This window comes from Bos taurus, chromosome 15 (genome assembly GCF_002263795.3).
Source record: "Bos taurus isolate L1 Dominette 01449 registration number 42190680 breed Hereford chromosome 15, ARS-UCD2.0, whole genome shotgun sequence".
Lineage (NCBI taxonomy): Eukaryota > Metazoa > Chordata > Mammalia > Artiodactyla > Bovidae > Bos > Bos taurus.
The window spans coordinates 49,663,979-49,678,727 of record NC_037342.1 but is presented as its reverse complement, the minus strand read 5'-3'; the positions used below and the strand labels follow the sequence as shown (position 1 = coordinate 49,678,727).

The 14,749-nt window shown below is 36.9% G+C and overlaps 1 protein-coding gene across 1 annotated transcript; it reads right to left on the bottom strand.

Moving 5' to 3' along the window:
* Positions 1-555: 555 nt before the first annotated feature.
* OR52X3 (olfactory receptor family 52 subfamily X member 3) lies at positions 556-1,513 on the bottom strand. The gene has a single exon (XM_002693236.4). It carries the CDS (start codon positions 1,498-1,500, stop codon positions 556-558), a length of 945 nt encoding a protein of 314 aa, XP_002693282.3. The 5' UTR covers positions 1,501-1,513.
* Between the last annotated feature and the right edge of the window lie 13,236 nt (positions 1,514-14,749).

Below are 14,749 nucleotides of genomic sequence, written 5' to 3'. Positions count from 1 at the left end.
TGCTTGTTTCCCTTGAGGGGAGTACTCATGTCTTCTTAATTGAATTTATTTAATTTTTGGGTATTATTAGTACTATTCATTTTTCTCAAGCCTTTCATTTCATTCAATCAGGTCATAGATACAACACTTATTACTGGTTCTAAATATTCACAGCCATATATATAGGACTCAAGATTTCTTCAAAATGCCTAGTCTATAAAATTCAGCATGTAGATCTTAGATAATTTTTCCTTTTTTGGAGGGGGTGTGCAGGGAGAAGTATCTACTGAAGTTTTCTATCCTTCTATCTACTTTTCATTCCCTATTGTACCTACCTCCAAAAGGTACATATTTAGGATGAGATTAACAACTTCATCACTAATATTACTAAATAAAAAAGTTACAGTAATATGTTGAGTTAGAATCCATAGATATTCTACACATCTGGTAAATAACAGCTTTCAGGTGGTAAGTGAAAATCAGCTTACGGGAGTGAAAGTGTTTACTTATTTTTCCTACATCATCTCTTGCAGTTCTATGTATCTTGAAGTATGTACTTCATTGATCCAACTAAAATCAAGCAACTTTTACACTTAGTGCCTTAATAACATGCTCCCGTATTTTCTTGGTCCTTACTCCATACACAATGGGGTTGAGAAAAGGGGGCGCCAAAAGATACATATTTGCAATAAAAATGTGGATATGTGCAGGTATATTTTTCCCAAAACGGTGAGTGAAAATGGAAAAACCAGTTGTGGAGTAAAAGACAAGAATAACACAAACATGGGATCCACATGTGCCCAAAGCCTTAAAGCCAGCTTCTCGAGATGGCAAGCGGAATACAGACTGGAGGATGAAGACATAGGATACAGCAGTAAGAATCGCATCACATGAGCCAATGATAGAAGCCACACTGAGGCTGTAACGTGAGGTGGCTCCTGTGTCCACACACGCCAGCTTCAGCACGGCCATGAACTCACAGTAGGTGTGGGCAATGATTCGTGTTCTGCAGTAAGGCAGCTGTTTGAGCAGAATGGGGTGTGGAGAAAAGAAAGCAACTCCCCGAATCACCACAATAATACCCATTATAGTGATGCGAGTGTGGGTCAGTATGGTGGTGTGGCGCAGTGGATGACAAATGGCCACATAACGGTCAATGGCCATGGTCAGGAAAAAGCCTGATTCCATGGTAGTGAAGCTGTGAATGAAGAACATTTGGGTCAGGCAGGCATCAAAGGCAATGTCATGGGCTCCAAGCCAGAAGAGACAGAGCATGCGAGGCAGTGTAGACGTGGAGAGGACCAGGTCAGTGACTGAGAGCATGCATAAAAAGAGGAACATAGGCTCATGGAGGCTTCGCTCTGCCCTCACCACAGCCAGAATGGTGACATTCCCCACCACCGCCACCACATACATAGAGCAGAAGGGAATCCCAATCCAGACATGCAGGTGCTCCAGTCCTGGGATGCCCATCAGTGAGAAGGTGACAGGAGAGGGATGAGAAGTGTTGAGAGGAGGCATGATGGTTTTTTCTTTGATTTTTATCAGTTCTTCCAAAGATAAAGTTGCCATGCCAAGATGATCACAACCAGAAGGTGGAAATATGGGAGATTTAGTTGAGGATGACCCTTAATGATCTGTTTGTAAAACAATTCAAATTCATAATGACATGAATTTTAATTCACTAGGATCAGAGAAATAAAATGTGTAATATCATACCAAATACTGTGTTTGCAAATACATAAAGATCATTCATGTGTCACTGCATATTACCATAGGTGCATATAGGTCATCTTATCCATTTATTTCCAACAAAAAGTTTCTACATTTATTTAATTCAACAACTATTTGTTAACCAGTTACTGTGTAACAAGCCATGTCCTAGGCACTGGGAATAAAGTAACACATATCAGATATTCTTCTCAAGGAGATTACACTCTACAAGAAAATCATCACAATAGGATGGTGATAAAAATGTTATGTAAGCTGATATCTAAATTTTGGAGCTCACACTCTATCTAGGATATCAGACATTCTTGGAATGGAAATAGCAAGAAAAATTACTGTGAAGCAGGAGCAAACAGACATGAGTGTCAGTGGTGGGAACTTAAAAATCAAAGGAGAAAGCAGGAGGCGATGAAGGCAATTTTTCCACATCAATGACTTAATCTTCACTTCCCCACTGTTCATTTTAGCAAAACATCAATTTTATAAGTGACTGTGTTGAGAATATTCTAAAATTATCTGCTTCAGTTTCCTCTGTAAAACATTTATGAAAGATATTTAATTTTCCAATGATTATATGGTTCCAAATTTGTTGTAGATAACTTGACTTGGTGTATTTTCATCTGTCACTCGTAACTTCTCCATACCACCAGTTCCATAGGATTTATATTTCCTTTCCACTCCTTCCTGATGATAGTTGCCTGAAAATTATATTGCTAACATATTCACACTTTTCCAAATGCAGTATCACAATGTGAAAAGTGCACAGTTAATATTTAAACTATGGATTTATGACTTGATAAAGTGGAGTCTAAGAAGAGCATGCTTAGATTCCCCAAGGTGAATAATACAAGATATTATTCCTCAGAATGCAGAAGTATCTTCCAAAGCCATCTTGGGTTTTGACTTCCCTCTTCAAGCTGATTTTATGTCAGTGATAAACAGAAACTATGTTGTTTGGAGCAAGACTTAGAAAAGTCTCCCTTAATCTCTCAATCAGTATTTCTCTCAAGTGAGAAGACTTTCCACGGCTGTAATTGATTAAGTGGAGACACTGTAAAACTTTTTGGGAGTTATTGAAAATTCTTGTTTCACTAGAAGACTGCATAACCCACAGTCTAGGTGATTTAAGTAGTAGAAATAAACAATATCTCCACCTCCTGTTTTAAGATAAAGAAAGTTAAAATGCAGGCAATCAAGCTTCTGGAGTTACACATTAAATCTGGATAACTAAAAATTCACAAGGCTGCATGCAGTAAAAATGTGATATCAGTTGGAGTATTTCCAAATGAGAGAATGATCTTGACACCTTTGGGTTGGCTTCTTAAATGACAATAATATATCCCATGCCTCTGGATCTCATTTGTCACACTGCCTATGTGTCTAATATGAAGCACAGTATATTATGATGTCAGTTTTTTCCTGTTTTTTTCTACTGTATACCCTTTAAATAAAGACATTATTATATGTTCTTTGGACAAAAATATAAACAAGGACTATACATATACATACATATGTGAATATATACATATATGTGCATGTGTGTGCTAAGTCACTTCAGTCATGTCCAACTCTGTGCCACCCTATGGATTGCAGCCTGCCAGGCTACTCTGTCCATGGGATTCTCCAGGCAAGAATACTGGGGTGGGTTGCCACACCCTCTTCCAGGGGATATTCCCAACCCCAGAGATAAAAGTCAGGTTTCTTAAGTCTCCTGCATGGACAGGCTGGTTCTTTACTAGAGCCACCTGGGAAGCCTATAAATATATATGCACACATATATACATGAAATATATATGTATATGAATATATATGAATGTCTATTAAGGTTAATGCTTTTCAATATTTTCCCGTACTCAATATTTCAAACAGGCTTTTTCACTGTAGAGATAGGCTCTTTTGTGCTCCTTCATTTATTCCTCCAGAAACCCACATTCTAATACAAGCAGAGCTGTTCATACTTGATTGGTAAATTGACCTGCCTGTGTGCATGCTCACTCACTCAATTGTGTCTGACTCTTTGCGACCCCCTGGACTGTCTGTTCATGGAATTCTCCAGGCAAGAATACTTGAGTGGGTTGTCATTTCCTCTTCCAGGGGATCTTCCAACCCAGGGATCAAACTTGCATCTCCCGTGTCTCTTGCCTTGAGGGGGGATTCTTTACCACTGAGCCACCTGGGAAGCTCTCTGTAAATTGACCTAATGATGTCCAAAATATCAGTTATTGAATACATCATACTGCTTTATGCTTCTCATAGTTCTAGTGGAGGGCTAAGCCTACATGGCAAAGAAGCCTTTGGGATCTCCTCCAGATAAAGGTGATGGGTGTGGAGATGGGGGCTAAGAAGGTTAAGGAAAAGAAGGACTCTTTATATCATTACAAATTATTTTGTTGTAGAGAAACCCTTGGTTACTAGTTATCTGTTCTCCCCCATCTCCCATCAAGGCAGCTACCCTGAGTTGTACAACCAACAGCTCTTGAGGAGAAATATGATTTCTCAATCAAGTTCTTATGTTCTCAAACAAGTTCTTCTGAAGATAATGCGAACTCATAAAGAAGCAAATAATTATCCCTTAATATGCTTACCAAAATCATGTAAACGCACCTAAGTGGTCCAAATTCCACTAACTGAAGAATTGTTTTCTAGGCATCTACATTTACCAAGACTTTATTCTAGTGAAAAACTCTTGAACTGCACATATGTGGCTTTTTGAACGATTTACCTTATAAAGAACACCATAAAGAAGCAAGTTGTAATGCAGTAAACTATCGAGTGGGATATGAATTCTATAGCAATAATAGCAATCAGACCAGATCAGATGTGCCTAAAGGAAAGTCTCCTTAAGTGGTACCTAGAATGGTATCTAAATAACATATTACTTCTGGTCTTGGGAACTGATATATATATATTTGAAATACATGGTATATATGTATATACACACATATCATGTGTATATATATATGTATGTATCATGTATATATATGTATATGTATGTATACATATATGTATACACATACATATATATGTATGTATATACATGTATATACACACACATCTATAGGCACGTGTGTGTATATATAAATATATACAAAACATAGACATAGGTATAGATACAGGTATAGATATCAAAAAAATAAGAGCACAAAGTTCCATCAGGAAGAGCAGTCATAACACAATGAACTTAAAATTTTATGTAATTTGGATTCAATGAGTACACAACAGATGAGATTCTATGGGAAATAAAGTACATGAATACATATATTGTATAACCTACAGAGAATTTTATTATCCAATGTTTACAACAGTGTCTTTGACTTATTCATATATGTTTTATGCATAAACACAAAATAGAACACTGCAAAAGATGAAAAGTACACACACTGAGGATACACACATCAGTTATCAAAGTGCTTTTGTCTACAAGCATGCATGATATGATCACTAGGATGACATCTGCTTGAAAATACCAACCTGTGAGTCCAGATGACACAAGGTATCCATTTTCTTGTTACCCATGTTTTATTTCTTTGAATAAATTATGCAACATAAAATAATTTTAAAAAGAGAGATAATCCTTACTTCTATGATATCCTTAGAAAAGATCTATGTCTCCTAACATCTGGTTCTTTCAAAATTTCATCCATTGAGAATAAGTGTGTATTTCCTCTGCTCAAAGACTATTTCTCCTTCTTTGAATTTAGGTCATTCATAAAATAAGATGGTGTGTTTTACAGAATCTCATGTCTTATAAAGTTATACTGAGATCACCCTTTTCTCCACCCTTCTTTACTTTCATGACAACCCTAAGTCGCTTATACAAGAAACTGATTTAGAGCCAACAAGAAACTCAAAGACCTAGCTTTTATATGTAGCAGCCTCAATATAATATTCTCAGAGGATAAGCAAGAATTACATTTGTCACAAAGGGGTCCCTATGGAATTAGTGCCAGAAGGAAGACTATTTTGTGTACTTGAAGTAATTGATAATCTACATAATTTGAGAGCTAGCAGTTTATTTCTATATTTCCTCCGATTTTAGTGACACATGTAGCCATTCTTCAAAAATATGATATTATTTAATGTCAACCACATAACAGGACCTGAAATCCTGAAAAAGGTCAAAAAGGCAAATGACATATTGTTTATTCCTTTGATTAACTCAGTTTAATTACAACTTGAAACAGAAGTGAGTGACTCGATTTCCTTTGGATATATTCCTAAAAGTGCAGTTACTGAATAATATGGCACTTCTGTGTTTTGCTTTGTTTAAATTTTTGAGGAAACTCCATACTGTGTCCCATCATTACTGCACTAATTTATATTCTCACAAACAGAGTACAGGGATTTCTGTTTCTTCACAGTCTGTCTAAAGTTTGTTACTATTGTATTTTTTTCACACTAACCTTCATAATAGGTGATATCCATTGTGACTTTGATTTGCATTTCCCTTATGATTAGTGATGTTGAACACCTTTTTCATATAAATATTAGCCATTCATGTCTTCTTTTGAGAAACATCTCTTCAGGTCACTTGCCTAATTTCTAATGGAGTTACTTTATTGTTGCTGCATTGAGTTACATGAAATATATGAATTCCTCATATATTTTGGATCCTAACCCCTAAACAACTCCATGGCTTGCAAATATTTCTTCCTATTCCATAGATTATTGTTTATTCTGTTGATTGTTTCCTTTTAACAGGACAGAATTTTTTTAGTTCCACACAAACCCATTTGATTATTTTTGCTTTGCTGGCTAATTTTTGATGCCATATCTAAAACATCATTGCCCACACAAATGTGAAGAAGCCTTTCCCCTCCATTTTCTTCTAGGAGTTTTATGGTTTCAGGACTTTAATCCATTTTACTTCATTTTTTGTATGATGCCAGATAGAGCTCTAATTTCATTCTTCTGCATGTGGGTGTCCAGTTTTCCCAACCATTTATTGAAGAGAATATCCTTTTTCCATTGTGTTCTGGCACCCTTGTAGACTGTATAGGTTTATTTCTAGGCTGTGTTATCTGTTTCATTGATCTGCTTTCTCTGACTTTATGCCAGTTCCATACTGTTTTGACTACTATGCTGCTGCTGCTGCTGCTAAGTCGCTTCAGTTGTGTCCGACTCTGTGAGAAACCATAGACAGCAGCCCACCAGGCTCCCCCATCCCTGGGATTCTCCAGGCAAGAACTCTGGAGTGGATTGCTATTTCCTTCTCCAATGCATGAAAGTGAAAAGTGAAAGTGAAGTCACTCTGTCATGTCTGACTCTTAGTGACCCCATGGACTGCAGCCTACCAGGCTCCTCCATCCATGGGAGTTTCCAGGCAAGAGTACTAGAGTGGGTTGCCATTGCCTTCTCCATTTGATTACTATAGCTTTGTAATATATTTTGAAATCAGGAAGTGAGATGCCTCCATCTTTGTTCTTACTCAATATTGCTTTGACTACTTGAGATCTTTTATGATTCCATATGAATTTCAGATTTTTTTTCTATTTCTGTTTGAATGCCATTAAATTTTCAATAGGGATTACACTGAATCTGTAGATCACTTTAGACAGTTTGGAAATTTTAACAATACCAATTCTTGTAATCCATGAACGTAATGTCTTTCCAATTACCTGGATCTTCTTTCATTTTTTTCTCAATAGCTTTATAATTTTCAGTGTTCAAGTGTTTTGCCTCTTTGTTTATGTTTGTTCATAACTATTTTATTCTTTTTGTTGGTATTCTGAACAGAATTGTTTTCTCAATTTTCTTTTAGAATTGTTTACTGATTTTGTACAAAAACAAAATGATTTCTTATACTGATTTTGTGTTGTGCAACTAAATTTATTACTTCTAAGAGTTACAATTAATAAACCAGAATACTAAACTATTCACTAGTATCAGAAGTAGTCATACACTCTACACTTTATTCTTGCCATCCTAATTTTTCTTCAATTGGCTCTCCATCACAGCTTCTAAACTCACTTATCTGCTTTGTACTGGAAGACTCCATCCCATATTACCCTGAACTTTACTAATAATTTCCCTCAGTGCCCAACTTTTTAATGATGACTCATTTCACACTCTTTAAAAAAGACAAAAGTGGTTTACATTACACTACAGACAAAAGTTGAGGTTAAGTATTCAGACATACACACACACACACGCACACACACACACACACAAACACATACACACACATGCATTTATTCATTGAGTATTTATGTCAATATATATTCTTCCCAACATGGAAATGAAGGATTTTCATTTATTTATTTAATTATTTGCCAATTTTGGAACCATCCATTTTCCAATCACATAGAGAGAAAAGATATATCTAAAGGAGCTGAAATCAGATTGATTATATTCTTTGCAGCCACAGATGGAGAAGCTCTATACAGTCAGCAAAAACAAGACCAGGAGCTGACTGTGGTTCAGACCATGAACTCCTTATTGCCAAATTCAGACTTAAATTGAAGAAAGTAGGGAAAACCACTAGACCATTCAGGTATGATGTAAATCAAATCCCTTATGATTATACAGTGGAAGTGAGAAATAGATTTAAGGGCCTAGATCTGATAGATAGAGTGCCTGGTGAGCTATGGAATGAGGTTTGTGACATTGTACAGAAGACAGGGATCAAGACCATCCCCATGGAAAAGAAATGCAAAAAAGCAAAATGGCTGTCTGGGGAGGCCTTACAAATAGCTGTGAAAAGAAGAGAAGCGAATAGCAAAGGAGAAAAGGAAAGATATAAGCATATGAATGCAGAGTTCCAAAGAATAGCAAGGAGAGATAAGAAAGCCTTCTTCAGTGATCAATGCAAAGAAATAGATGAAAACAACAGAATGGGAAAGACTAGAGATCTCTTTAAGAAAATCAGTGATACCAAAGGAACATTTCATGCAAAGATGGGCTCGATAAAGGACAGAAATGGTATGGACCTAACAGAAGCAGAAGATATTAAGAAGATGTGGCAAGAATACACAGAAGAACTGTACAAAAAAGATCTTCATAACCCAGATAATCACGATGGTGTGATCACTGACCTAGAGCCAGACATCCTCGAATGTGAAGTCAAGTGGGCCTTAGAAAGCATCACTACGAACAAAGCTAGTGGAGGTGATAGAATTCCAGTTGAGCTATTCCAAATCCTGAAAGATGATGCTGTGAAAGTGCTGCACTGAATATGCCAGCAAATTTGGAAACCTCAGCAGTGGCCACAGGACTGGAAAAGGTCAGTTTTTATTCCAATCCCAAAGAAAGGCAATGCCAAAGAAAGCTCAAACTATTGCACAATTGCACTCATCTCACAGGCTAGTGAAGTCATGCTTAAAATTCTCTGAGCCAGGCTTCAGCAATATGTGAACCGTGAACTTCCTGATGTTCAAGCTGGTTTTAGAAAAGGCAGAGGAACCAGAGATCAAATTGCCAACATCTGCTAGATCATGGAAAAAGCAAGAGAGTTCCAGAAAAACATCTATTTCTGCTTTATTGACTATGCCAAAGCCTTTGACCATGTGGATCAAAATAAACTGTGGAAAATCCTGAAAGAGATGGGAATACCAGACCACCTGACCTGCCTCTTGAGAAATTTGTATGCAGGTCAGGAAGCAACAGTTAGAACTGGACATGGAACAACAGACTGGTTCCAAATAGGAAAAGGAGTACGTCAAGGCTGTATATTGTCACCCTGCTTATTTAACTTCTATGCAGAGTACATCATGAGAAACACTGGACTGGAAGAAACACAAGCTGGAATCAAGATTGCCGGGAGGATTATCAATAACCTCAGATATGCAGATGACACCACCCTTATGGCAGAAAGTGAAGAGGAACTCAAAAGCTTCTTGATGAAAGTGCAAGTGGAGAGTGAAAAAGTTGGCTTAAAGCTCAACATTCAGAAAACAAAGATCGTGGCATCTGGTCCCATCACTTCATGGGAAATAGATGGGGAAACAGTGGAAACAGTGGCAGACTTTATTTTTCTGGGCTCCAAAATCACTGCAGATTATGACTGCAGCCATGAAATTAAAAGCCACTTCCTCCTTGGAAGGAAAGTTATGACCAACCTAGATAGCATATTCAAAAGCAGAGACATTACTTTGCCAACAAAGGTTCGTCTAGTCAAGGCTATGGTTTTTCCTGTGGTCATGTATGGATGTGAGAGTTGGACTGTGAAGAAGGCTGAGTGCCGAAGAATTGATGCTTTTGAACTGTGGTGTTGGAGAAGACTCTTGAGAGTCCCTTGGACTGCAAGGAAATCCAACCAGTCCATTCTGAAGGAGATCAGCCCTGGGTTTTCTTTGGAAGGAATGTTGCTAAAGTTGAAACTGCAGTACTTTGGCCACCTCATGCAAAGAGTTGACTCATTGGAAAAGACTCTGATACTTGGAGGGATTGGGGGCAAGAGGAGAAGGGGACGACAGAGGATGAGATGGCTGGGTGGCATCACTGACTTGATGGATGTGAGTCTGAGTGAACTTCGGGAGTTGGTGATGGACAGGGAGGCCTGGTGTGCTGCAATTATGGGGTCACAAAGAGTCGGACACGACTGAGTGATTGATCTGATCTGAAGGGAGCCTCAAGTGTTTGGCTCAAAACAAAGGGTTCACTATCTTCTAAAAGATTGTGTTTAAAGGATAAGTAAATTTGTGTATATATGCACATATATATAAAGGGAGGCTGCTTCATTAAAACAAATAACTCTCTGTTGTGCAACGCAGCTTGAAACAACTGTTTGTGTTCATACTGCAGAGCTGAACATGGTGGCTCCTTACTCATCACAGCTCCAAGCCCCAGGTAAACAAGGTTTCTGCCGAAAGGAACATCAATCCAGACACAGGAAAAAGGTATAGCCAAACTAAGTATACATTCATGTAGTGACTTGCTGCCGCTAAGTTGCTTCAGTCGTGTCCGACTCTGTGCGACCCCATAGACGGCAGCCCACCAGGCTCCCCCGTCTCTGGGATTCTCCAGGCAAGAGTACTGGATGGGGTGCCATTGCCTTCTCCTGTAGTGACTTACAAGTTTTAAAGAGTATTACATGGACTATATGGGCCAGAGATAAGTAGTAAGAAGGCAAAATACCAACAGAAACATGAAGAAATAAAAAGAGGATTCCAGTGTATCCTACTGATCCAAGAAAACGTTGACATTAATTCTTGCTTAAATGACTTCACTTTCAACTCTGATTAATCAATTTTAACTACAATTAATTCTTTCCTAAAACATTTTTTCCTTCAAATCCACATATTAAATACTTTACCATTCAAAATAGATGAGGAATATTGTGAGAAATACAGCTAGAGAAGGAAGATTATATATATGTGTGTGTGTATAAGTGTACATATATATATGAATGTGTTTATATATATATATGCATTTTTATATGTATGCATGTATACACAAACTAACTTCTCCTTCTCCCACAATATTCCCTATCACAATGAACTGTAATGACATGAAATGTATGTATGACCTTTGTTTCAAGACTATTCTTTTTCTATATCCATCCCTTTGCTTGTATTTCTTCATTATGTTTTTCACTCAGTAAGCTTCAATTTACAGTTTACAATTCAAATAAAATCTAAGACACAGTAAAACTTATCTGTGGTAATAAAAACAAGAAATATTAATAGTTGCTTGAAATGAAGACAGGTTTAGATGATGATTGGAATGTGGCCTAAGGGAGTCTCCGAGATACTGAAAAATTTCAGTACCCCAAAATAAGGTGATGATTACATAGTAGTAATCATATATTAAACATATATTAAAGTAAACATATATTAAAAGTTCATCATACTGAGAAACAGAATCATTATCCTTTTGATGGACATTTCAGTCATTGGGGTTAGTCTGAAAAAGACTACTACAAAAATTACTATATAAGACTTACCGTGGACTTATATGTGTTACTTTTTAGTAAATACTATGTAGTAGAATTGTTGGGTCGTGAGGGAAGTTTGTATTTCTTTGAAAGTAAAATTCTAATAGAGACAAAAAAGATTAAACCATATTGATATGGGACATACAAAGAATACATGTATATGTACCTACATTTATACATATATATACTACTATTCAATAATGTAGCTATAAAATGAGAACTCTCTGTCTTTCTTGCTTTATGCTTTAAAAATGAATATTTTACCATTCTATGTATATGAATGGCTTCAAATTCTTTGTAGATTGAGACAATATTAAATAAATGAATAAATATACACATAAATATATACAATGAATAACATTTCTGAAATGCTTTTCGCCTAAAGGAGATTATATTTTTAATGGAAAATCTCAAACTAATAAATGCATATTGGAGAAAGGAGAGAATGGGGAGGCAAATATTCCAGAAGGAGTGGACAACTGATTAAAACCTTACTCTGAGAAAACAGTGCGACAGGCAAAGAAAAAAGAAAGTGAGAAAAAATAGAGAAAGTGGGAGAAAGGAAGGAAAGACAGAAGAAAGAAGTGAAAGACGAGCAATTATAAAGGAGTAAAATGAAAATCAGAAAGTAGAGAAAAGAAGGTAAGATAATGAGATGGGAAGAAGGGAGAGATGTCAGCCTTTAGTATAAATTCCTGAGGAAACTATGAAGACAAAAAGAATAGTAAAAGTAATGAACATGACAACAGTGCATGAAAGCATTTTCTTCTCCTCATATTTCAAATTGATTTCGTTTGTGTACTGAAGCTGGATAAATAATTCTGAGGCTGGACAACTACTGACAGCATAATACCCCAAATAAAAACATAAATAAGTAAATAAACAAAAATGTGATGGCATCATGTGAGGATTGAAAGTGAGTGCAGACAGTTGAGCCTCACTCAGAAGAAAACTACCTAGGTGGACACCCTCATATTTTGGTCACTGTCACTTAAACCCCCACAATCTGCATGCTTGCTACAGAAAGGCATCTTCTCATTGCCATCTTAGTTAATTAATGATTTTTGAAGTAAGTGAGTGAACTACTAAAGCTCTGGGTCAGGAAACAGTCTACATTTGCAACCTCTGAGAGGGAAAACCCATTACTGACAGTCTTCTTAGATCCTTACCTCTTCAGTTCAGTTCAGTTGCTCAGTCCTGTCTCACTCTATGACCCCATGGACTGCAGTATGCCAGGCTTCCCTGTCTATCACCAATTCCTGGAGCTTACTCAAACTCATGTCCATTGAGTCAGTAATGCCATCCAACCATCCTTACCTCTCAACAACTATCAAACTCTTCTGTGACATTCAATTAGTATAGTTAGCTTTGAATAAAACATATTTAAAACCTGGCTACTCAGTAAGTCTCCTTTATAATAATGTATACCTGTGGTGGATTCATGTTGATATATGGCAAAACCAATACAATATTGTAAAGTTAAAAAATAAAATTAAATTAAAAAATAATGAATAACTTTAATGTTTTTTAAAAATATATCTAAGAGATTCAGAGGGTTATCAGCACATACCAAAGCTTTGTATACCTAAAACTGTAATTCCAAAGAGTACTTTAAGCCTTTAGAATTCTAAGCCCTTAGAGTAAATGGGACAGAAAAGAGCCCAGGGATGACCTGCTGGGCAGTGTGCTCACTCACGCTCAGCCTACTGCTTCTGCTAGAAGGAAATAGACTAACATTTTAAAATGCTGCCTTGGTCATTCATTTTTCTTTCCATCACAATGTCATTTCTGTTCTCTGTGTTTAGAATTTTTCATCAACAAAAAGAGAGTGGGGGAGCTAGATTAATATAATTTAGATTTGAAATAATTTTCCAGATAATTTGGTCTCATTTTGTTATTTATAGTCCTCAAGTAATTTATTGTGTATGAAAAATGGTTCCCATGATTCTGGATTCAAGTCACCTGGAGGCCTGTTGACTCTAATGTTCTTCGGCTTCCTGAAAACTAAAAAGAATAATTATGAGCAACAGACCATCTATGTCTGTAGAGATATGGTATATGTTTGAGTGATATGGAAAGTAAGACAATATGGGAAAATTGCAAGCCTTGAAAAGGTTTAGTATCTTATCAATTTATACAAAATATTAGTCTTCTTTGTGACTGGGCAAAAGATATCCCAATCTCCTTTCTGGCTTATTGATTCTATTGGAGATCATCTATTAGCACCTTTTCTTCCTCTTCTTCTCAATAAGTAAGAATTAGATGATCCTGTATGTGACTGGATTATTTAAAAACTATGGTGCACTGGGATGACCCTGAGGGATGGGATGGGGAGGGAGATGGGAGGTGGTTCAGGATGGGGGACACATGTATACCCATGGCTGATTCATGTGAATGTATGGCAAAACCCACTACAATATTGTAAAGTAGTTAGCTTCCAATTAAACAAATAAATTAAAACAAACAAACAAAAAGCTGCTAAGTGGCTTCAGTCATGTCTGACTCTGTGTGATCCCATAGATGGCAGCCCACCAGGCTCCCCCATCCCTGGGATTCTCCAGGCAAGAATACTGGAGTGGGGTGCCATTGCCTTCTCCAATGCATGAAAGTGAAAAGTGAAAGTGAAGTTGCTCAGTCGTGTCTGACTCTTCACAACCTCATGGACTGCAGCCTACCAGGCTCCTCTGTCCATGGGAATTTCTAGGCAAGAGTACTGGAGTGGGGTGCCATTGCCTTCTCCAATGCATGAAAGTGAAAAGTGAAAGTGAAGTTGCTTAGTCGTGTCTGACTCTTAGCAACCTCATGGACTGCAGCCTACCAGTGTTAACTGTGCTATGCTGTGCTTAGTCTCTCAATCCTGTCAGACTCTCTGTGATCCAATTACTGATAATTAGACAACTAATCTGATAAAAGCATTGTCATCAAGTGGGTGTGACTATTTATTTTTGCCTTTACAATTCAGGCAATTTTTGAATTCATGAGATACTGATTTATTTGGATTCTGAGATTGCCTTTTCTCTTAGCTTTTATCATTTCTCACAACTCACACATAATTATTAGCAACATCTTCCACACATTTCATCATTTCTCCCACTACATCCTTCCAAATACTACATAGAAATATAAAAGAAAATTATTTGTCATAACATTTATTGCTTTAATCCATAT